The sequence below is a fragment of the Indicator indicator genome, chromosome 2 (assembly GCF_027791375.1).
Source record: "Indicator indicator isolate 239-I01 chromosome 2, UM_Iind_1.1, whole genome shotgun sequence".
NCBI lineage: Eukaryota > Metazoa > Chordata > Aves > Piciformes > Indicatoridae > Indicator > Indicator indicator.
Genome location: NC_072011.1, coordinates 57593827 through 57617613, shown reverse-complemented (window position 1 = coordinate 57617613; position 23787 = coordinate 57593827). Strand labels below are relative to the sequence as shown.

The 23787-nt window shown below is 40.9% G+C and overlaps 1 protein-coding gene across 1 annotated transcript in view; it reads left to right on the top strand.

Moving 5' to 3' along the window:
- Positions 1-23787, top strand: part of TMEM63A (transmembrane protein 63A) — a 38845-nt gene that overhangs the window by 5677 nt on the left and 9381 nt on the right. Inside the window, exons 4-18 of the mRNA XM_054396032.1 lie at positions 722-759; positions 1989-2131; positions 5144-5195; positions 6348-6456; positions 6838-6908; positions 7979-8059; positions 8608-8731; positions 9078-9211; positions 12387-12524; positions 14790-14943; positions 15668-15774; positions 17862-17948; positions 18605-18667; positions 20827-20989; positions 22265-22370. Coding sequence (XP_054252007.1) covers positions 722-759; positions 1989-2131; positions 5144-5195; positions 6348-6456; positions 6838-6908; positions 7979-8059; positions 8608-8731; positions 9078-9211; positions 12387-12524; positions 14790-14943; positions 15668-15774; positions 17862-17948; positions 18605-18667; positions 20827-20989; positions 22265-22370 — 1570 coding nt within the window. The remainder of the gene's footprint in view (positions 1-721; positions 760-1988; positions 2132-5143; positions 5196-6347; positions 6457-6837; positions 6909-7978; positions 8060-8607; positions 8732-9077; positions 9212-12386; positions 12525-14789; positions 14944-15667; positions 15775-17861; positions 17949-18604; positions 18668-20826; positions 20990-22264; positions 22371-23787) is intronic.

Sequence of the window (23787 nt, the reverse complement as noted above, 5' to 3'; positions counted from 1 at the left end):
CCTCTGTCAAAGACCAGATGATCTTTGGGGTTCCTTCCAATCTGGCATTCTGGGATTCTGTGAAGAAAATGTCTTTTTAGTTGGATACTATTCACTTGGAAGAAGAGGCCTTTGGAGAAAGAAAGCTTTTTTGAACCATACTGGAGCATTCAGTGAGATATATGAACTGTACACCTGAGATCATGAGGATTGGTAACCCTATATAAGAAACATTTCTGTTAATGTAATCTCAGTGTTTTTTCTAGCTACTATTTAACTGGTTAATATACTAAGCTCTCATAGATCTTGTCCTTGAAATTAGAGAGCCTCTGGAAACGGTTTTGGAAAAAATAATTGCTCTGAAAAAAAAAATCTGTAAACAAATAAACGAAAATCCTTAGACATCTCAATCTTGACTTCTCTTCACTGGGCTTTGGGTACAATTGTATAAATTTAAACGCCCGAGCAATAAACATGCAAGCAATAAAAAACAAAACCAAACCCAACCAAACAGCAGAACAAAAACAACAAACCCTTTGAGGACATATGAAGTACCCTGTGAAAAGTATGTGGACTGCTAGGTATTGTTCTGTATGTTTCTAAACAATGATTTCAGAGTAACAGACTGCCAGCTTTGTAGCTAAGAGGTTGGCTTAATAGCAACACTTCTCTTAAGAGTCTCTAATCTGTACAATTGTTTTTTGTATGTTAGCGCTTTAAAAACTTCCCTCTTTATTTATAGGGGTTCTGTTCGTGGATGACAGCTGCTTTTCGGATGCAGTAAGTATATGAAACACAAATTGTAAGCTATGGTTTGCTTTGCTCACTTTTAAAAGAGAGGATTGCATTAAAAATAGTTAGGGAGGTACCTCTGGTGGGGTAGAAAAAATATGAAAACAAGGTCAGCTTGTGGGAATACTTCTTCAGGATACAGTTGTCCTTCTGTTCACTGCCCAGGGACTTCCTGATCTTGGGACCGTGTGTGACCCTAAATGAATCTATGGCACGTATATGGACTCTGAGTTAATAACTAGGTTCTAGGCTTTTATCCTTTAAAGAGCACTGTGTGGATGTTCTCCTGTTTGAAGCCAGTAGGGGCCTGGGCAGGAAATGGGGTTTCCTTGCAAGGATTTCTGTGGAGAACTGGTGGTTTAGTTGGGGCTGGAACTAAATAACTACGAAAAGCTCATCTCATTGTTTCCAAGAAACCGAGTGTTAGACATGTGATATTCACTCTTTGTATCTTTTGTGGCTCAGTAAATCATGATATTTAAAAATCAATTCCTAGTTTGGGCACACTGAAGCAAAAAAGGGGTGAGGATCAAGCCTGTCTATCTCCATGTTTGCTAGTTCAGTTCCTTCCTTTTCCAAGAACCCCTCTTTTAATGATCTGTCCTGCTGACAGTGAACAAATGATGAACATTCATTCCAAAGTCTATTAATACCTTATATTAATTGGGTGTCATAAGAGTAAGGTGATTGTGTTGTAATATTCCTCATGGGGAGGTTTTATAGAGATGAGAGGGGAGGTGTAATGGAGATGAGGGAACGCTGTCACAGTGTGATCTTAACACCTCATGACTCTCATAAAGAAAGAGGTCACAGCAAATGACTTTGTCCTCTTTTAGGCTGATTAAAAAATAATTTGGAGAGTTGCTTTTCAGATTATTTGTTTCCATCCTAAATTCCCCTCATGTTAATTTTAATACGGTGATACTGCACAAGGGAAAAAAAAATTAAGTCCCAAAAGTGGTGGGTTTTTTTTTTATGCATAAAGAGCACAACCATGTTGAAAACCAGGAAGGTTTGATGGAGATGCAATAGATTGCATTGGGTTGGAAGGGACCCTCAAAGGTCATCCTGTTCACTCCCCCAGCAGTAAGCAGGGACACTTCCAATGAGATTGGGCACTGGGTGGACTGAGAAATCAGTGTATGTTGAAAAACCATCCTGTAAATCCCCAAAGGTACCAAGTAGGCTGACCATGTGCTTTTCTGTCTACGGTGCAGCGACGATGAAATCCATGAGAGATGTGGTGAAGATGCCATCCATTACCTTGCCTTCCAGCGTCACATCATCTGCTTGCTGATTGCTGTCAGCATTTTGTCTGTCTGTGTTATATTGCCTGTCAACCTATCAGGTGATCTACTTGGTAAGAGGGGTTTGGTTTTGTTTGTTGTTGTTGTTTTTTTTTTTTTTTTTTTTTTTTTGGTATTCTGAGAAGAATTTTGTGCTTTTGTATCATTGCAAAACCTTTCTGGATCTTTGGTAAACTTCGTAGGGTTTGGGGGCTTTGTTACGTTAGGGGTTTTTTCCCCCCCTCTTAATCTGATGTGTATGTTGTTTTGTTTGGCATTTGTAAGAAAGTAGAGGGTTCCTTAGATGTCTGGCAAAAGCTCTTATCAGAAATTAGATGGCAGATCACATGCAGATAGAGGTGGGTAGACCTAGAAGGCTGAAGGCAGGATTAATCTGACCTATGTTTTCTTAACTGTTGTTTGTCTAGGCACTCCTTATGATTTTATTGGTGGTGATTGCCAGTGGAAACTGCTTTCACAGCTGAGAAATCTATTTCTGGTGCCTGGTCTGAAGTTTGTCGTTGTTTTGTTTTTTGCTGCAGTTTAAGATCACCGGGGAGACTTGACTATTCTTCCCTCTTTGCAATGTCCTTTTAACTGCTTGAAGATTTTTCAATTTGTCTGTGCTTTTTTCTCTTTTTGATAAACCAGACCAGATAATTTAGTCATTAATGAGAAGTTTTCCATCTGTCTGATCATAAAATCATCAGTCATCTTTTTTTAAATCTGGTTAGACTGTCTCCCATTGTTCCCTTCTGTCTTGGTTTGCAGCTCAACACTGGAGAAATATTGAGACTGTCAGTGCTGACTAGTCAAAGAATTATTTCATGTTTCTTTTGGTCCAGTCATAAAATTATTTCAGATGGAAAAGACCTTCAAGATAATCGAGTCCAACCATCAACCTAAGACCACCATGGCCATTAAACCATGGCCCAAAGAGCCATGGCCATGCGTTTCTTGAACGCCTCCAGGGATGGTGACTCCCCTGCCTCCCTGGGTAGCCTGTTGCGATGCCTGACCACTCTTTTCAGCAAAGGAATTTTTCCTTATCCAACCTAAACCTCTCCCGGCACAAGTTCAGGCCATTTCCTGTCATTCTAAGAGCGGAGACCAACCCCTACTTCACTCCAACATCCTTTCTGGGAATTGTAGAGAGCAATGAGGTCTCCCCTTAGCCTCCTCTTCTTCAGGCTAAACAATCCCAGTTCCCTGAGCTACTCCTCACCAGACCTGTTCTCTAGACCCTTCACCAGTTTTGTTGCTCTTCTCTAGACATGCTCCAGCACCTCAATGTCTTTCTTGTAGTGAAGGGCCTGAAACTGAACCCAGTATTCAAGGTGTGGCCTCACCAGTTCTGAATACAGGGCCTTATCACTTCCCTACTCCTGCTGGCCACACCATTCCTGATCCAGGCCAAGATGCTGTTGAACTTCTTGGCCACCTGAGCCTGTTGCTGGCTCATGATCAGCCAGCTGTCAACCAGCATCCCATTATCCTGATTCTGCCTGGCAGCATGATGTCTACCTCTGTCAATTAATAACTCACACTCAAGTGTATCTTCTCAGCTGTCATTCAGATCACTAAAGAGATTGCCAGTGGACAGAATTTCATTGAATTTTGTTTAAACATTCCTCCATTTTTGATAATGAGTCCTTATAAGCCTGTTGTATACCTGGCTTTGTGTCAGTATTGTCACCGTCATGTTTACAGAATTGTTTGCTGTTGATGTTTGCTGGTTTTCCTGTGTGGCCTGCCCTAGGTGATCCTACTTTGGCAGGGAGGTTGAACTCTATGATCTCCAAAGGTCCTTTCCAACCCCTACCATTCTTGGTCTGACTTCCCTTTTATGAGCTCTTTCTTAGCAATTATCTGTTTGTACTACTATCTGGTTCCTTAAAGCCCATTGATGTGCTTTTTTCCTTCTTTCCATTTTTTTTTTTGTTAAATCTAAGGCCCCTTTATCACTTCAGTCACTTCTCCTTTCTTGCTTTCCATCTCTCTGTTCTCAGCCAGCATCCCTAGTTCTACAGAATCAAATCCAATGCAGATGGTGCCCTAGTCACTTGTCTTTACCTCCTTTGTAAAGTAGAGAGAGAGATACTAGTGCTTTCAGAGAACTTAGTGTAGTTCCCTCTTCTGATCTAGTTACTCCCTCTATGTTCATAGCAAAATGGATTTTGTAACATGCATCAATTTGTGTCCACTGTCCTCTAGCTACAGTCTGATAAAAGTTTTAATACCTTGGGTACCAATAGATGCTCTCTGTGAATTCAAATGGCAAGACTATGGTTGGCCTTTTAAAGCAGGAGAATACAGCTTCTGCTTTAACTTTTGTTAATTAATCTTTGTGATGCTAGGAAATACAGCTGAAAAACAAAGTTTTAGTGTCTCTCCCCTTTTTCCTCCCCTTCCACCATCTGTTGATTTAGTACGTTTGTAGTTCTTTCTGCTCTGGTGACATGTAATGTGGTTTAACCATCAATGCTAGAAGATTGTTTAGCTTCCCAGATGCCCAGAGCTCTTTTTCCTTTGTGAACATGCACTCAATTTTCACTCACATTATCAGCTTTTAAAGTGCTTGACAGTCTAGAGAAACAGTGTCATGGAACCTTTCTCATTTTTGACCTCAGTAAAGTTATCAGTACTGTTTTGTCAACACTGAATTAATGCAGTTTAAAAAAAAAAGCCTGAGATAACAAATCAGTGATGGAATAAAAATGTGAAAGAAATATGTTCAAATTTCTAAACAATGTTGTTAGTGGATGTGAAAGAGTTTAGGGGAGAGAAAGGGATCTGCTGCCAAGATCTAGTATTCAGATTTTAAAAATTAAAAAAATATAAATATTTCTCTTGATGGGTTGAATGTGATACGATCCTAGTTTGTTGGGGTTTTTTTTCCACAACTTTAAAATGCAATACAGTGCATCCAGCATTTGTTACCCTAACAAATCTTTTTAGTAATGAAGATGCTCAACATTAAAACGTATATCAACATTTAACAAAAAAATAGATTAAAAGCTGATTTGCAGATAGTTTGAGTGTGAATGTTACACCAATTAATTAAGCTACTTGGTTTTTGTTCTTAGATAAAGATCCCTATAGTTTTGGAAGAACAACTATAGTAAACTTACAAACTGGGTAAGTAAATCTTGCAGACTACTTCAGTGCTTATGCCTATCTCCTGCTCTATCCCTAAACATGTGAATTGCTTCTTGCAGCACGACTCATGGGGTAGGAATTACTTATTCATGCTGCTTCAACTGAAACTGGGATATGTTCTGCTTCAGGCTATGCAGTTACAGTGATGATAAGAAATCTGGAGACTTGGCTTTTACTCTCAGCTCTTACTTCTTACACCACATGTTTCTCTTGGCTAATGACTGCACATCTAGTGATATTATTTTCAGAAAGTTCCACCTTAAAAGAAACCATACTTCAGTAAGAAAATAGAGCTGGCAGTTTTACTACAATGTGTAACTCAGATGATTTAAATTCTCTTACATCAGATTGATGTGTGTGTATCTCTTCCATCCAGGATCATGATTAAAATTACTTCTGTGTTTTAAAAACTATCTGTGAAATAGTTGAGATACAGAGCTGTACATTCTTTCCTGATTTATTACTTAATCAGTCTACATCTAGCTACGGTACTATGTCAAATAAGAGTTTCTGCCAGCACACTTTGTTTTTTTTTTTTTAACCACATTGTGGATCCTAGCAACTAATGGAGTTTTTTTTTTTGGTTGGTTATTTTGACTTTTTAAGGTGTATAATACGTTCTTGTATTTTAGGTTAATTGTAATTACTGTGTAGTGTTATTAATGCTCTTCACAAAACTGAAGAATTGTCCACAGAACAGAACTTCTGTGAGCTTTGAGGAAGCAGCTATCAGGGAAGCAGAATTTACTCCCTGTATTAGGCTCTTTTGAATAAGGATTGTGTTGAAGCACAGTTCAATTATGCACTCAGCATAGTAGTTGCTAAGGCAAATAAAAAAACATTTGGGAAAATATATGGGTGTGTGCTATTGGTCATCTGAATGACAAGGCACAAGCCAAATGCTTCCTAAAAATATCTGTGTCAGAATATCTGTGTTCTTTGTAGGTCTGTTACTCATAGAACTTACTGAGAAGCAGGTAGCCCTAATGACTGTCCAGGGCATCTGTTTAGACATGACTATCAGTAACTACCTTCTTTTCTTGGTTCATGGTCAGTGAGAAGTTCTGATCTCTTTGCATTTTGATCACAGCTACTTCATATTTCTCATATTCATAATGTTTTGTCCGACAGCAATAACCTCCTGTGGCTGCACACAGTTTTTGCTGTTGTTTACCTGATTCTGACTGTTGTCTTCATGAGGCATCACATGAAGTATGTCACGTATAGAGAAGAAAACATAGTAAGTTTCTGTATTGGGGTGGGGGAAAAAGTCATACAGCATGTTTGCAAATCGCTAAGATGCGTCCTGCTTGCTAGAATGTGACATAAGTGTGAAGGAATTCACTGAAAGCAAAGCTCCACTGAGGGAATTGTGAAAATGGATGGTGGGGAAGGGGTTGGGGAAGGATTTGTGAAATTTTTCTGTAACCTATTAGCAATGTAGAAGGTGGAGTTGGTGCTATATCTTGAATAGATGTGGCTCCCATCAAAATCCAAATTTCTTACCTTTTTTGCCCCTGTACAACATAGCTACTTGTGCTGTATTTCTGTCTTCCTCATATTTTTGTTTTCCCTCTTGTGATGTGATTTCTCAAAATTGAAGTTGCTTTTTCTCTTGCAGGTTAAATGCACCTTATTTATAACTGGCCTTCCGAAAAATGCAAAAGAAGAGACAATACAAAACCATTTCACGTAAGTTCTGTGCTTGAGTAGTATCATGAGGAACAAGAGATTTAAAATTGTCCTGGTAGTTGTACCTGCACAAGCATCTTTTTTTTTTTTTCCCCCATTTTTGCACTGTTTAAGATTACTGTTACAGCATCTCTCTTCTAAAAGCATATTTCATTCCTTAGTCAGAATTCAGAAGGGACTATATTTCAGTGAAGTTAGCCAGTGGATCTTAAAAATAGAATCTAAGGACATGGCTATGTATCTACACTTTCCATTCATGCTCCCATGTGGCCTTTACTTGGGAATAATGCTGCACATCTCATCTCCAAGAAGCTTTCAGCAATTGGAAGTCTCCACCCTGTGGTACTTAGTTGAGAAAGGAATTGAGTGATTGAGATGTCAGTTAGACATTGGTGATGCTATGTGCTCTTGTGGCCAAGAAGGTCAATGCCATTCTGGGGTGTATTAGAATGGCTGTGGTTAGTAGGTTGAGAGAGGTTCTCCTCCCTCTCTACTCTGCCCTGGTGAGGCTGCATCTGGAATATTGTGTCCAGCTCTGTGCCCTTCACTTCAAGAAGGACCTCAGGGAACTGCTTGAAAGAGTCCAGCACAGAGCCACAAAAATGATTAAGGGAGTGGAACATCTTCCTTATGAGGAGACACTGAGGGAGCTGAGGCTCTTTTGCTTGGAGAAGAGGAGACTAAGGGGTGACCTCATTCATGTTTATAAATATGTAAAGGGTGAGTGCCAAGAGGATGAAGTTAGGCTCTTCTTGGTGATGCCCAGTGACAGGATAAAGGGCAGTGGGTGGAAGTTGAGGCATAGGAAGTTCCATGTGAACATGAGGAAACGTTTTTTCACTGTGAGGGTGACAGAACACTGGAACAGGCTGCCCAGGGGGGTTGTGGAGTCTCCCTCTCTAGAGATATTCAAGACCTGCCTGGATGCATTCCTGTGTGATCTGGTACAGGTGATCTTGCTCTGGCAGGAGGGTTGGAATGGATGATCTCTGGAGGTCCCTTCCAGCCCCTAACATTCTCTGATTCTGTGATTTGTACTTTGTGTTCTTACTGTTCTCATTCCTTTTCAGTGCTGCCTACCCAACCTGCACGGTGCTGGAGGTCCAGCTGTGTTATGATGTAGCCAAGCTTATCCATCTTTTCAAAAAAAGGTATTTGTTTTTGCAACCTATCCAAATTCAGCATAATTTCCTGAGTTCTTTGCCAGTCCTTGACTGACAGACACCATTAGCACTAAGCTTGCACATCGTAGAGGTGAATTCTGCTCTTTAAAGTTCTGGTCTGGACTTAATTTTGATTCAGCTATAGTTTAAGGTGAATTGTGGAGTTCAACCTGTTTCTGGTAGCTGTGATATGTTGTGTGTTGCCTAAAATAAGCTTTGGCTTGCTAGTTATGTATGTATGTATTTATTTGAGTATTGTCAGGCAGTGCCAAGTGGAAAATCCAACTATTGGACCCTGCTGCTTTGGCTGAATGTGCTAGTCACAGGAGCTGGGCATTGCAGTTTTCCCTGGAACCTCACTACAAGTGTAGGCTGTATAAAGCAATTTACAGACTTAAAAATAAAGTATTCTGAGTATCCAAACCCAAGGTGTATGAATATCTTTGACTTTTTTTTTCTTGATATTTGTATTCTTCTTAAGCATGATGTTGATACTGTTTTCTTGCAAAATGTTATGGATGTACTTTTCTGTCCAGAAAACAAGCAGAAAAAAGCCTGACTTACTATGAACACTTGCATCAGAAGTATGGCAAGCGAGTCCAGATCAATCCTAAGCCATGTGGACAATTCTGCTGTTGTGAAATCAGAGGATGTGAAAGGGTAAGAGATTGTGTTTGCCTTTAGTTATGCCTAGGCAGATTAGGAAAGAATAATTTGGGGGTGGCATCTTGTTAAGCTTCAGAAATTCTTTGTTCGCTTGTTGCAGGTAGCTCATCCTTTGTGTTCTTTTGCTATACAGAGAAGGAATTCCTCAAAACTTTGGAAATGCAATCTTAGTGTAAAAATTGAAGTACAGGAAAAGCTTCCTGGCTGTTTGTCATCTCATTGTGATGTAATCTGTAATATGTGGACGTAGTATGAGGAAGAGAGACTTGTCTAAGCTGTACTGTAATGAAGATATTAGCCATCTGGTACTTGGATGTAACAGTCATCAATTTCCCAACAGGAGGATGCTGTAGATTATTATACCAAAGTTAGAAATGAACTGATGGAAGAGTATTCAAAAGAGGAACAAGCTGTTCTTCATAACCCACTGGGAATGGCTTTTGTAACATTTCAAGAGAAATCCATGGCAACCTAGTAAGTTTCATCTGCTATCTCGTTTGTTATCTTCTAACTGTAATAGTACAACTGGTCTCCTGTTTGTGTCATTTGTTTGCTTATGGTGGTTCTTCTTCCTTTCTTCTTCTAAACCATCCCTGGATTTGATCTGCTTTGCTTTCTGGTAAGTTTTCCCTTAAATGTGCATTTATCCTTTATGCTTTGAGTGAAGAGAATATCTAAGACTTGAATGGCTCGGAACGTTTATTGGGATGAGGAGCCCTTCTATTCTGTGTGGGATCCAGTTCATCAGTGTAGGTTAATGGCAGGTCAGACTAATTGGCTCTTGGAGAAGAGTTACTGATTTTCTAATGTGGAAATGGTCCAATTACCAAACTATCAGAGGGGATGCAAATGACACTAAGTCATCTCTACAAAGGAGAGTCAATGACTCTACCAGTGACCTGGACATAGGTCATCAATCATAAAATCATAGGATGATTTGGGTTGGAAGAGATCTTAAAGATCATCTAGTTCCAACTCCACTGCCTTGGACAGGGATACCTTTCACATGACCAGATAGCTCAAAGCCCCATCCAGCTTGGTTTTCCAGGGAGAGGGCATCCACAATCACTCTGTGCAACCTGTTCCAGTATTTCACCATCCCATGGTGAAGAACTTCTTCCTTCCATCTAATCTAAATCTACCCTCTTTCAGTCTAAAGCCTTTAACCTTTGTCCTATCACCACAAGCCCTTGTAAAAAGTCCCTCCCCAGCTTTGTTGTAGGCCCCCTTCAGGTACTGGAAGGCTGCTATAAGGTCTCCCCCACAGCTTTCTCTTCTCCAGGCTGAACAGCCCCAGCTCTCACAGCCTGTCTCCATAGGGGAGACGCTCCAGCCCTCTGATCAGCTTTGGTAGCCCTCCTCTCCACTCACTCCAGCACATACATTATGTATCTCTGTTAACCTGCTATTAAAGATGTATGTGTAGGCTTAATAATCAGAAGTTGTTCAGTCCTTTTCACTCAGTCATTTGTAGGAAAGAGGCATGTGGCCTCTCATTTTCTTTTGGCACTGTGTGAGTGTTTTGTACTCACACAGAGTGGGTAAAAGGAAGCAGGATAATATTTGTATTACTAAAATAACACATCATGCCTTTTTTATTCTTCATAGCCTCTCAGACTTAAATTGTCTGCATTCTTTTGACTTTCAAGTCATGTTAGAGAGCAGTCTTTCAGATCTTTTTTTCAAGGGAGTCCAGGGTATAGAATTCCTTGCAAGGTACTCAGATGCTGGAGAAAGTTTTGCTTGCTGCTCTTCAACTGAGTAGTGATGGTGTGGTGAAATCTGTCCCCCTCCTAATTCTGTAAAGTTACACACCATATTTAGAGAATCTAGAGCAGGAAACGACATTTAAGATGTGAAACTGAAACAAGAAATAAGCACTGAAGTTCCTTCTCTAGGAGCTTGTTTATCATAGACAATTTTGATGGGATAATATCTCATTGGGCATATTCTGAGTTGCACTACAAGCATCTGTGAACTGAATTATCAAGACCTGAAAAGATTTTAGTTTATTTAGCTAGGAGTTGATGTGGTGGACTCCATTCTATGGAAAAGTAGATTACATGTGAAGCTGAGGCTGCAATTAAATTGGAAATCGTTTTGCTACCCTTAGTAGGAGCCCTGAAATAGAATGAGAGAAACAGAGAGCCAGGACTGAGGTTCTTGCAGTCAGATGATTGTAGAAGCTTGGGCAATGATGGGCTTGCTCTGTATGTATTTTTTTGTTTTTTGAATAAACTGGCAAAATATTTACATTAACTTTCTTAAATACATGTTGCTGCAAGATGCTGGCAATTTAACGTCACTACTTGTATTCTGGTAAGGCAAATCTCTTGGGTTTGGGGCTTGTTTTTGTGTGTGGTTTGTTATCTTTAACAGTAAAACTGAGCATGTTCAGGAATTTTAAAATCTATCTGTTCAAGTATCACAGAGGTCTGGGTTGGAAGCCCCCAACCCCCTCTGCAGTCAGCAGGGGCATCCTCAACTAGATCAGGTTGCCCAGAGCCCTGTCAAGCCTCACCTTGAATATCTCCAGGGATGGGGCCTTAAATACCTTCCTGGGCAACCTGTTCCAGTGTTCCACTACCCTCATGGTAAAGAACTTGTTCCTAACATCCAGTCTAAATCTACTCTTCTCTAGTTTGAAACAATTTTCCCTTGTCCTATCACTGCATGCCTTTGTAAACAGTCTCTCTCCATCCTTCTTGTAGGCCCCTTTCAGGTACTGGAAGGTTGCTGTTAGGTCTTGCAGAGCCTTTTCTTCTCCAGGCTGAACAACCCCAGCTCCCTCAGCCTGTCCTTGGTGCAGGGGTGTTCCAACCCACTATATATATATAGTGGGTATATATATATATATATATATATATAATGTTCTTTCCATGCTAGTGTAATAGAGCTTATCTGGAGTGCAGCTTCTTTTACAAGTTCTGTCTCTGAATATATGCCCAGCACTTCTCTTGTTGTGTTGTGAGAAATATTAGAAATCATTTATTATGGGTGTCTTTAAATTTTATTGAAAAAAACCCAAAATGATTGTCAGTCTACTCACAATATTAGAAGATATTAAATATTGTGATTAGTATAGGAGGGGGTGGAAGAAAAGGGTAATGTTTTGAATTGTGAGAACATCAACATGCTAAAAAGAAAAATTCTGAATTACTCAAGGTAAAATTGGCAAGTTTTGGTACTATTGTAATGAGAGTGCAAGACCCAGCCTTTAGTCTGCAATTGTTTTCAAATCAAAGCAACTACATCAAGAGGTGTTTGAGGAACTGTCTGTCTTTATTTTTATGTTTTCCATTGCTCTCAGGTTTTGAATATTTTTTAATTTTAATTTTTAAAAAAATTTATTTGTTATTACTTTTTTTATGAGTCACTGCTGTTTGTTCATGTTGGTGGAAGCACTGAACAGTTGAAACCAAGACTTTTTGTTTCCAACTTTGTCAAGTCTCCAAGATCTGTGTCAGTAATTGTTGGTGATGATCATTACATGCATAACATAATGTTCCATTGTTATTTAAGCGCTGTCTTGATCTCCAGTTATTAAAGGCAAAAAAACCTTTATCACTATTCCCATTCTTTTCTCACTCCATGTGCAACATTTTCAGGTGTAAAAGTTTGCAGAAATCCTCCTCTTTCTTCCTTACAGTATCCTTAAGGATTTCAATGCCTGCAAGTGTCAGAGTATTAAGTGTAAAGGGGAACCTCAGCCATCGTCCTACAGCAGGGAGCTGTGTGTATCAAACTGGGAGGTTACCTATGCTCCTTATCCTGAGAATATTTGCTGGTAAGATTCCTGTCCTACATCCATTTATTTATTTATGTAGGTTTAGAATGGAGGCAGGAGAAGGGAGCAAAGTGTGTTTTGTTTAATTCCAAACAAAGGCTTTATGTAGTGTTTGGATGTGGTTGATCACATCTTTCTTTCCATTGCTGCTGTTCTTCACTGGCCTTGGGGAGGTCTCTTAGAAGCCAATGACCATTTTGCATCCCAGAGTTCATAGAATGGTTTGGTTTGGAAGGGACCTTAGAGATCATTAGTTACAACTCCCCTGCCATGGGCAGGGACAGTTTATACTAGACCAGGTTGTTGAAGGCCACATCCAGCCTGATCTTGGACACCTCCAGGGAGGCAGCATCCACAACTTCCCTGGGCAACCTGTTCCAGTGTCTCACCACCCTCACTGTAAAGAATTTCTTCCCAATATCCAGTTTAAATCTCCCCTCTTCCAGCTCAAATGCATTCCCCCTCATGCTATCGCTATAAGCTCTTGTCAAAAGTCCGTAGGTCCCTCCCCAGCTTTCTCTACCCTTCAGGTACTGGAAGACCTCTATAAGGTCTCCCTGGTGCCTTCTTTTATCCAGGCTGAACAGCCCCAGAATTCTGATACCTACAGTTTCAGTTAACTGAAAAAAGTTAAACTCGGGTTATTAATGCCCGTGCATCAGTATTTCCATTTTTTGAGGTTAATGTTTTTCTGCTGTTGAGATCTGAGGAAAGCAACTTGATGAGAGTGCTGAGTATTCTCCAAATACACTTTTTTGAATTGCCAGCACAAGCATAACTTGATCCACTTTGTGAGCTATGGACTGTCTTCTAAATTCTTTCTCTTGACCCAGTAAATTTCCCAGACATGACCCACCACTGATAAAAGAGTGTCAAAAAAGAGATTTTTTTTTTTTTTAAATTAAATTAAACTGTTCATGTGCTTCCTTCTGTCGTGCTTTCAGGCTAAAAATGACTAAACATTTTCCAGTTGCTTTGCAAATAGCTTGGGGTTGGGTCACTATAATCCCTTGTTCCTAAAACAGTAAATTTGTTGTGATATTTCCATTGCCCAAACCAGACTGCAAGTGAGACCCAAGTATGCACGACTTGCTGTATTTTAGCTGCATGTAACATTTCTTTTTCCTTCTCTCTTTTTTTTTAATACCTTTTTTTCCCCTTAATGATTGTAATAGAAAATTACTTCTAATGTGATTATGCCATTTGTTTCTGATAACTGAGAGGTTTTCTCTAGAACTGCAGTTGAGAATGAAGTACAGAATCTCTAACCACAAAGCAAACAACCCTAATTCTTAGCTGTGTCTTTTGCAGCTGTGTTATTTTGAGACATGAATTAAAAATCTCTTGCAAGCTACTTTGAGTGGGGTCAGTTTAATCTGCCTTTTTCATGAAAAGATTCCTGTGTGTGTGTGTGCTTCACTGCCTCTTCCTTTCTTCAAGCACTGTCTTAGGGGCACAGGAAGTAATCATTGAGACTCAGTGGGCTGAAACACTTCAAAGCTTTTCCAAGCATCTCGAAGAGGGGAAGATGGTGTTTTGTTGAGTTTGGTGGGTTTTTTCCTGTTTGTTTTCTTTTCTTTTCCTTCCCTTGAAGAAGAGGAGCCGTGGGGATTTGTCAAATTACTTACCTGGGTTTACAAAAAGAGTTGTCCTAAGTGGGGATGTTACTGAGCCTCTGTATCCTTGTTTTGTCTGTTCTAAATACTTGGCTTTGGCTGGGGTTCAAATCATTCTGGCCCTTCGGAGACCCATTTCAGACATTAAAGAACCTGACTCATGTAAGACCTGTAGGTCTTACCTGTAGGTTTTAACATGGTAGGAATGGATGCATGGTTTTTTAAACACTCCCTTTTTTTTTCTTTTCCAAATCAGAGTTTCTTGGTAAATTCTGTCTTTGATAGCTATTCTTCTTGCAGAAATTTTATCTTTTTTCTCTCCTAGTTCTTGGTTTTTAATACTTCCCTATTATTAAACAGTGGGAGTGTTACATCCCAACCTTTAACTACATTAGATGTTGTGTTTGTGTTATCTTATTCTGCAAGTGCAATTTGTTACCATTCAAGAAAGGATGCAGTTTTCTTTTTTTTCCTGAGTTGACTGAAACTTTGTTATATATGAAGCTTTGTTATATAACTTCGATATGAAAGCTCAATTCAGAAAAAGCAGTGCCACCTGTTACTTGACAGTTTATAGTTTTTAACAGCAAATGCTTACTGCTTATTTTTGTGTCTCATTTTTTCCTTTTTTTTTTTTTTTTTTCCCCAGGAAAAATCTTTCAGTGCATGGACTGAAATGGTGGTTTAGATGGGCTTGCATTAATTTACTTCTTTTTATTGTGCTGTTTTTTCTTACTACTCCTTCCATAATCATCTCAACCATGGACAAGTTCAATGTCACCAAACCTATTCACTACCTTAATGTGAGTATTACCATATGATTGGATGTAGCTGTGGATCAGGTCAAAATGTTGATAAACTAATAGGTGACAATGAAACAATGTCTACAAGCTAAGCTGAGATTCTCAAGATTGTTTTACATAAATATGTCCAGACTCAAGTCTTCTTTTGTTCCCTGATTGTAGTAGGCTAAAATAATTGAATTTGAAATTTTATATTATTGTAAATGTTATATTTCTTTGTACAAAAAAAAAAAAGCCATCCAAATTTATGTAGTTCTAAGTTTTGTCATTAAAAACCTTTGCTAAGAATGGAATTTGAAGTCCCAACTTCTGGTTTGATTTTTGTGATGAGAAGGAGGGAATTCAGATTTTTAAACTCTAAAGTAAAATGCTATGGTTTTACTTTGCTTCTTGGGTTCAAAACAGGTTAGCTTGCATATCTGGTCATAATCTTACTGCTGCTAAAGTCTCTTTCAAACTGTTCATTTTCCACAAGCTACTGTAAACTACATGAAGTCTGCTTATGGAACTTCATTTGCATGGAACTTAATCCCCAGTTCTACTCTTACGTTTTTGTTTTGCACACTGGTACTGAGCGCTTATGTTCAGATACAGTCTTAAAAGGAGTAATTTCCACAATCCAAACTGCTGTAATGTACAAAAAGGAACATGTTGCAGCCTCTGTTCTACCACAACTGCATTAACATATTTTTAATAATTATTCTTACTTTCTTTCCTCCACTAGAATCCCATTGTCAGTCAGTTTTTCCCAACGCTCTTGCTTTGGTCCTTCTCAGCTTTGCTACCAACAATTGTCTATTACTCAACTTTGCTGGAGTGCCACTGGACAAAGTAAGCAAGATTTTCCTCTGATTTGGCCCTATCAGCTGAATTACTAAAATAAATGGAGAAAGGGCTTATCTTCCATGGATCTCTTAAATCTGCAGACCTCTTGTAGCAGGGAATGTCATGCTCTCATTTCTTCTAATGTTACAACCAACAGTTTGGATTGTAGGTAATTTGTAAGCAAAGTAGCAAGTGTAAGCTAACCTCACAATTCCCTTATGTTTCTCCCCTGCTTCTTACCAGATTCTGTGTTTAGCCCAGGAAAAAAATGTGTAAGCAAGCTCAGGGGTGTAGCTTCCACAGGAGCATGGGAAATGCCTCTGATTCCGTAACTGACTCGCTCCCTAGGAAGATAGGAGTTATGAGCTTGGATCCTCTTCAGGCTGAGAACACCACTGAACCCCAGAATCCCACTTCAGCAAAAAGTCCTTCAATTACTGGCATGCAGCTTATAAAAAGGACATACAGCTTTTTGTTGTTTTGCCTGGAAAAAAATGGGCTGGATATAACTCTTGGTGCACAACTCTGTTGCTGTTGGATACTGTTAGTGGCGATTTGAGAAGCCCTACTGGACCAAGGCCCAGCAGATAGGTTCATGGAAGGTTTTCAGATACAACTGAGGCCACACCTGAGATACTGTGTTCACTTTTGGGTCCCTCACTCCCAGAAAGACATCGAGCTGCTGGCGTGTGTCCAGAGAAGGTCAACAAAGCTGGTGAAGGCTCTGGGGAACAGGTGTTGTGAGGAGCAGCTGAGGGAACTGGGGTTGTTTAGCCTGTGGAAGAGGAGGCTCAGGGCAGACCTTATTGCTATCTACAACTCCCTGAAAGGAGGTTGGAGTGAGTTGGGGGTTGTCTCTCCTCCCAGCTGCCAGGTGATAGAATGAGAGGAAGTGGCCTGAACTTGTGCCAGGGGAGGTTTAGGTTGGATATTAAAAAGAATTTCTTTGATACAAGAGTGGTCAGGCATTGGAACAGGCTTCCCAAGGAGGTGGTGGAGTCACCATCCATGGAGGTGCTCAAGAAATGTGTGGACAGGGCACTTTAGGACATAGTGGTGTTGGGTTGATGGACTTGATGATCTTAGAGGTCTTTTCCAACTGAAACAGTCCTGATTCTACTACATACCAAATCCCAGCTCCACTCAGTCTTTTTCCCTAATGCTTGCAGCCAATTTTGTTTATTTTTATATTCTAAGGTCAATTTTTTTGACTTTTAAATTTTTGATACTGTCCCTTGTAAGACATCATGCTCAGAATCTACTGTTATTTATCAAAGTTGTATGCTTTTCATCAACAACTTTGTGTTTTGTTTTGTTTTTTTCTTTCAGTAGTTACACTGAGCACATAAACATTGAGCCCTTCTCAATCAGCTTGAAATAGTTTCCTAAAGTCACTAATGGTCACAGATCTGATTTCAGGTCTCAGCATAGTTCTACTGATCTGTCTCCCCGTGCCAAGGGCTAACCTGATACTATAATAAAACCTTTGTAGCTTTCAATTCCGATCAGGTACCACCTTTAGGATTCAGAATTGTTTATAGAAATCACTGCACTGTTTTGAGGACAGCATGTCACTAGATAGATATCCCTGCTACTGTAGCAGGGATATAGTATTAGTAGTGTCATGTTGTTTCCAAAGACTTGACACTTGGCAAGGACAACTGAGTAGCTTGTTTAAGTGTCTGGTTTCTTGGCAGCAGTGCCCTTTTACCTGCCTAATCTCTCTTGGCCTGATGCTTGAAGAGTTGTTTGTTTACAAGTTCTTGTGAGATGGGACTATCACTGGATGAGAGACAAGCCTCTCCTGTTGCACATCCCCTTGTTCAGGGGGATTTGTAGTGGTGCTCATCCAGATATGTTCATGCAGGATTAATGTTCCAAGATACTTTCTTTGCCCAGGAAGGTCCTGAGAGCCTCCTTGGTCCAAATCAGTAAACATCTCAAAGACAGTTGTTTTGTGAGTGTCTTGTAGCAAAGGGATACAGTAGAGGAAGCTGGAAGTCTGATGGGTGCTGGCATTCTCTGGGCTAGATGCTTCATTTGTCAAAGTCTTTTGTATGGATTTCTCACTCAGTGAATTTTTATGTTGGTAGATCTGCAGAGAACAGAATAATGATGCATAAAGTCTACATATTTTTGATCTTCATGGTATTGATTCTGCCCTCCCTTGGTCTGACCAGGTAAAGAAAATTTCCTCATTACTTCTAACAGAGTAATGTTTGAGTTATCCTATGAGACAACTTACTTCTGTTACCTGGTTGCTAGCTGAAGTACAGTTGATACACCCCCACTTCCTTCAGTGTGTATGGCAGTATTACCATTGCACATTAGATTTCAATGTTCACCTCTCCTCTGAGGACCTCATAGCCCTTAAAGTTTCCAAAGGCTGACTTTCCTTTTAGCAAAGACATTTTAAGCCCTTGTAAGACCAAGAAAGTTGCCCATACTCACCATTGTAGCCAAGAACCCTGTTTCCTGACTGTGTCTTATACTTCAGTTACAGTTGTCCTTGTCTTTCCACCTTTACAGTATTTAACTGCTTCCCTAGCTAACTGGGTACCAGGTATTTGTCCTATTTATATAATAACTGCTAAACATGAATCATTAAAACTTTAGCATGAAGTACATATTCTGTTTTGTTTGTTTCTGTATCTCTCCCCCCCCCCCCCTTACTTCTAACTATCAGTGACAGTAATAAAGCTAAAATAGTGTTCAGGTTGTTTGATTAAATTCTCTGACCACTATCTTGACCTGAACTACTTTAAAAAGAGAAGAAATCTTACACAATACTGAGTGGTTGGGGACTGAATAATGACATTAACCATCTTTCTTTCAGCCTTGATTTCTTTTTCCGTTGGCTGTTTGACAGAGAATCATCTGACTCTTCAGTTAGGCTGGAGTAAGTATTAGCAACTCTAGGTTAGTGTTTATTAAGCTTTACTTGGGGATGGTACCTTGTGGGATGATGTTGAGCTTCTGAATAAAGGGAGTGATTTTGCTATAAAAAAATTCATGATTTCTTTCCTGCTAGCTGAAAATATTCAATAAAGAGACAATTATTTTCCCCCAAATCTTAAACATTTTGTACAAGATAAGAAATAACAGGATGATGAGAGCAGCCCTGCAGAAAAGGACATTGGGGATACTGGTGGATGAGAAGCTGGACATGAGCCAGCAGTGTGCACTTGCAGCCTAGAAGGCCTGTGTCATCCTGGGCTGCATCAAAGGAATTGTGGCCAGCAGATCAAGAGAGGTGATTCTGCCACTTTGCTGTGCTCTGGTGAGACCTCACCTGCAGTACTGTATTCAGTTCTGGGGCACATAATGCAAGAAGGACACTGACCTGCTGGAATGGGTGCCACAAAGATGATCACAGGGCTGGAGCACCTACACTATAAGGACAAGGCTGAGAGAGTTGGGATTGTCCAGTCTGGACAAGAGAATGCTCTGGGGAGACCTTACAGGGGCCTTCCAGTACCTGAAGGGGACCTATGGAAGGCTGTGGAGGGACAGTTTAGAAGGACTTGTAGTGACAGGATGAGGGACAGTGGTTGTAAACTGGAGCAGGCTAGATTTAGGTTGGACATAAGGAGAAAGCTCTTCACAGTGAGAGTGGTGAAATACTGGGACAGGTTCCCCAGGGATATTGCTTGAGGCCTGGAGACATTCAATATCAGACTTGATAAAACCCTGCGCAGCCTGATCTAGTTGGAGGTGTCCCTGCTCACTGCAGGGGGGTTGGGCAGGATGACCTTTGAGGCTCCCTTCCAATCCAATGCAGTCTGTGAATCTGAATATGGTGCAGGTGAGAGGGGACCAGAAAATGTACTGAGGATTGCTCCATGGACTTGATGGTCTTAGATCTTTTCCAACTGAAAACAATCCAATGATTCAGTCAAGGACAGGGGATCTTCTGAAGGACTACAGCTGAGACAAATAGCTGCAGCTGCTTTCTTTTTGAAATCCATTGACTCTTGATTTTAAGAAACACGAACCTGTTTACAACAACATTGCCAATTCACAGATATTTGACAACTGTGGTTGTGGGGAAACAAGAGAATGCAGTTATTAGGGGACAGTTTGGTTTCCAAATGCTGATTCAAAGTCACTAACAAGGCAATTAGGAGCTACTAAGCTGGGAGAGGCAATTACTCTATTGCAGCCTTAGCTCATCTTGTCTCAGGTTGCTCTTGCAGACATCGAGTGCAGCTATCAGCCTCCCATCAGACTGCTGTGTCTTTTCATGAACAGTTTATTCTTCATCCAAACTGCACCTCAGCCAGGCTCTTAGAGTGTACAACTCAGTGCATTTGTAGCTATGTACCACTGTTTTTCAAGAAGATTTTCCCCCTCTACTCTGCTCTGGTGAGACCCCACCTGGAGTATTGTGTCCAGTTCTGGAGCTACTATTACAGGAAGGATCTGGAGGTGCTGGAATGTGTCCAGAGAAGGGCCATGAGGATGGTCAGAGGGCTGGAGCTCCTCTCCTATGAGGACAGACTGAGGGAGTTGGGGCTGTTCAGTCTGGAGAGGAGAAGGTTCTGAGGAGACCTTGTTGTGGCCTTACAGTATCTGAAGGGAGCCTACAAAAAGGCTTGTAAGGGACTTTTTAGGGTGTCAGGTGATGATAGGACAAGGGGGAATGGAACAAAACTAGAAATGGGTAGGTCCAGATTGGATGTTAGGAAGAAGTTTTTCACCATGAGGGTGGTGAGACACTGGAACAGGTTGTCCAGGGAGATGGGGGAGGCCTCATCCCTGGAGGTTTTTAAGGCCAGGCTGGATGTGGCTGTGAGCAGCCTGCTCTAGTGTGAGGTGTCCCTGCCCATGGCAGAGGGCTTGGAACTAGATGATCCTTGAGGTCCTTTCCAACCCTAATGGTTCTATGATTCTATGAAGATTATTTAAAGTCTTTGAGCCACTTCTTATGATAAGAGGTTTCCAAAGGCCATAAAGATTAATTGTGGCTGTATTTCAGTATGCCTATGTCTGGTTTTTTTGCTTTCCAGTCAGTGTCTCATGTAAAGCCAACATTGTGATGAAAGTCTTTCCTTGCAGGTGTGTCTTTCTGCCTGACCAGGGAGCCTTCTTTGTGAACTATGTGATCGCCTCTGCTTTTGTTGGCAACGGGATGGAGCTGCTGCGCCTGCCTGGCCTCATCCTTTACACCATACGCATGATAATGGCCAAGTCCACAGCAGAAAGGAAAAATATTAAACAGGTATCAGAGCCCTTCCATAGCAAGAAGCAGATAAATGACTGATCCTTACTGTTAACTGCCATCTCATCTAATTTTCTTTTGGCCTTTCTTTCACTCACCCATGACAGGTTCGTATACCTTTGGTTTGCAGCACAGGTAACAGTGAAGTATTTATTCAAGTCAAAACCCAAGCTCTGAACTTCAGTTATTATTCTTTTCGTAGATCCAAGTCATAGGCCAAGAGGTCATAAAACTCCTGTTTTGTAGTTTGGGTCTATAAGATAATTCTCATGTTATAAACTTCAGGGGTTTTAAAATTCAGATATGTCTGTGATTAGTTTCTGCTGTCAGCCCACAAGTGTGTTACAATTTACTTTAATCTGAACATACATCTAGCAAAATAGATACTTAATGTCTCCATTCAGTTTTAAGTGGTTGACTTCCACTTCCTGATGATGTTGTCATCTTGCAGCTTAAAATTCCAGCTGTTACAATGGAAACATACAATGGCCTGTATATACCTGCCCCTGTTCTTTGTAGGTTGGATATTAGGAAAAATTTCTTCACTGCAAGAGTGGTCAAGCATTGGAACAGGCTGCCCAGGGAGGTGTTGGAGTCACCATCCCTGGAGGTGTTTAAGAAATGTGTGGGCATGGCACTTTGAGATATGGTTTAATGGCCACAGTGGTGGTAGGTCAACAGTTGAACTCAATGATCCTAAGATCTTTTCCAACCAAAACAATTCTATGATGATTTTTTTGTAATGAGTAGATGAATTCCATTTTTAAGGTTCTTTCAAATATTCAATTCTGTTAACTGTCATGTATTATCCCTTGCTATGGTTGAAATTATTTATATTGATTTCCTCATCCCAAGAGGAAAAAGTGGGAATACTGACCACACCAAAGCCTTGATATCTTGAGCTTTCCCTACTAGCAAAGCCACCATAAGGCACAGTACAGATTCAGTGGAATTGGCAATGAGATGAAGGTTCTGAGTTTGGCACAGTTATTTTTTGCCTTCTGATTTTAAGTAGTTGGTTCTTGTAGATGAAAGCAGATTCCCTGAGGAATTACTTTAAGGCTATGAAGGAAGCAGCATGTATTCTATAAGGAGAGATGCTTAAAAGGCATACGACTTCATCTCTCTAATTACATCATTTATGCCTCTTAGGGAAATAAATCTCACAGGGAGAGAATAAGAGAAAGTGAATTATTGCTTTAGTGAATCTGTTCTTAACTCCTGACACATTGATAGATGACATGGGAGTTTTAAATGTTCTGGTTTTGATCCTAGCAACAAGCATTTGAATATGAATTTGGAGCAATGTATGCCTGGATGTTGTGTGTCTTTACTGTCATCATGGCCTACAGCATTACATGTCCCATCATTGTCCCATTTGGTAAGTTTCCCAGTGAGCTCTGGGCACTGTGTGAGCCAGATGGGGGCGTGGGAGGTTTGGAAGGCACAATTCTGCGTTCTTACTCCAGTTCAAAAGCTAATAATCTTTAGGACCTGGATCCAAGTTTCTTTCCCTTCCTGTAGAAAAATGGGGTAGAAGATGGTAGAATACTTGCCTTCAGAAGTTGAAATTGTTTAATATATATAAGACGTTTATTTTATTTCTCAAGTTGAGTATGTTAGTTCTAGAGGTATTTTTTAATACTTAAGTGTAGGAGTTTTGGTAGGTCAGGGGATGAGGGAACCTTTTTTTATTTATGGGTTCAGGAGGTCTGGGGAGAAGCTAGTTGCAGAGGGTAGCCAGCCTGGAGGTCCACCTTAAGCAGACAAATTTGGCTTGAGACTTTTTGATCGCAGAGAGGTTGTGAAGTCTCCTTCTGGAGACATTCAAAACCCACCCAGATGTGTTCTTGTGAGACCTGCTCTAGGTGATCTTGCTCTGACAGGAGGGTTGGACTGGAAGATCTTTTGAGGTCCTTTCCAACCCGTAACATACTGTGATTCTGTCTTCACCAAATCCTTTAGGCACATTTGAAATAACATTTCATCTGCCGCTCTGGTAGTTAACTCTAGGAACTGCCGCTCTGGTAGTTAACTCTGGGAACTGCCGCTCTGGTAGTTAACTCTGGGAACTGCCGCTCTGGTAGTTAACTCTGGGAACTGCCGCTCTGGTAGTTAACTCTGGGAACTGCCGCTCTGGTAGTTAACTCTGGGAACTGCCGCTCTGGTAGTTAACTCTGGGAACTGCCGCTCTGGTAGTTAACTCCGGGAGCTGCCGCTCTGGTAGTTAACTCTGGGAACTGCCGCTCTGGTAGTTAACTCTGGGAACTGCCGCTCTGGTAGTTAACTCTGGGAGCTGCCGCTCTGGTAGTTAACTCTGGGAGCTGCCGCTCTGGTAGTTAACTCTGGGAGCTGCCGCTCTGGTAGTTAACTCTGGGAGCTGCCGCTCTGGTAGTTAACTCTGGGAGCTGCCGCTCTGGTAGTTAACTCCGGGAGCTGCCGCTCTGGTAGTTAACTCCGGGAGCTGCCGCTCTGGTAGTTAACTCCGGGAGCTGCCGCTCTGGTAGTTAACTCCGGGAGCTGCCGCTCTGGTAGTTAACTCCGGGAGCTGCCGCTCTGGTAGTTAACTCCGGGAGCTGCCGCTCTGGTAGTTAACTCCGGGAGCTGCCGCTCTGGTAGTTAACTCCGGGAGCTGCCGCTCTGGTAGTTAACTCCGGGAGCTGCCGCTCTGGTAGTTAACTCCGGGAGCTGCCGCTCTGGTAGTTAACTCCGGGAGCTGCCGCTCTGGTAGTTAACTCCGGGAGCTGCCGCTCTGGTAGTTAACTCCGGGAGCTGCCGCTCTGGTAGTTAACTCCGGG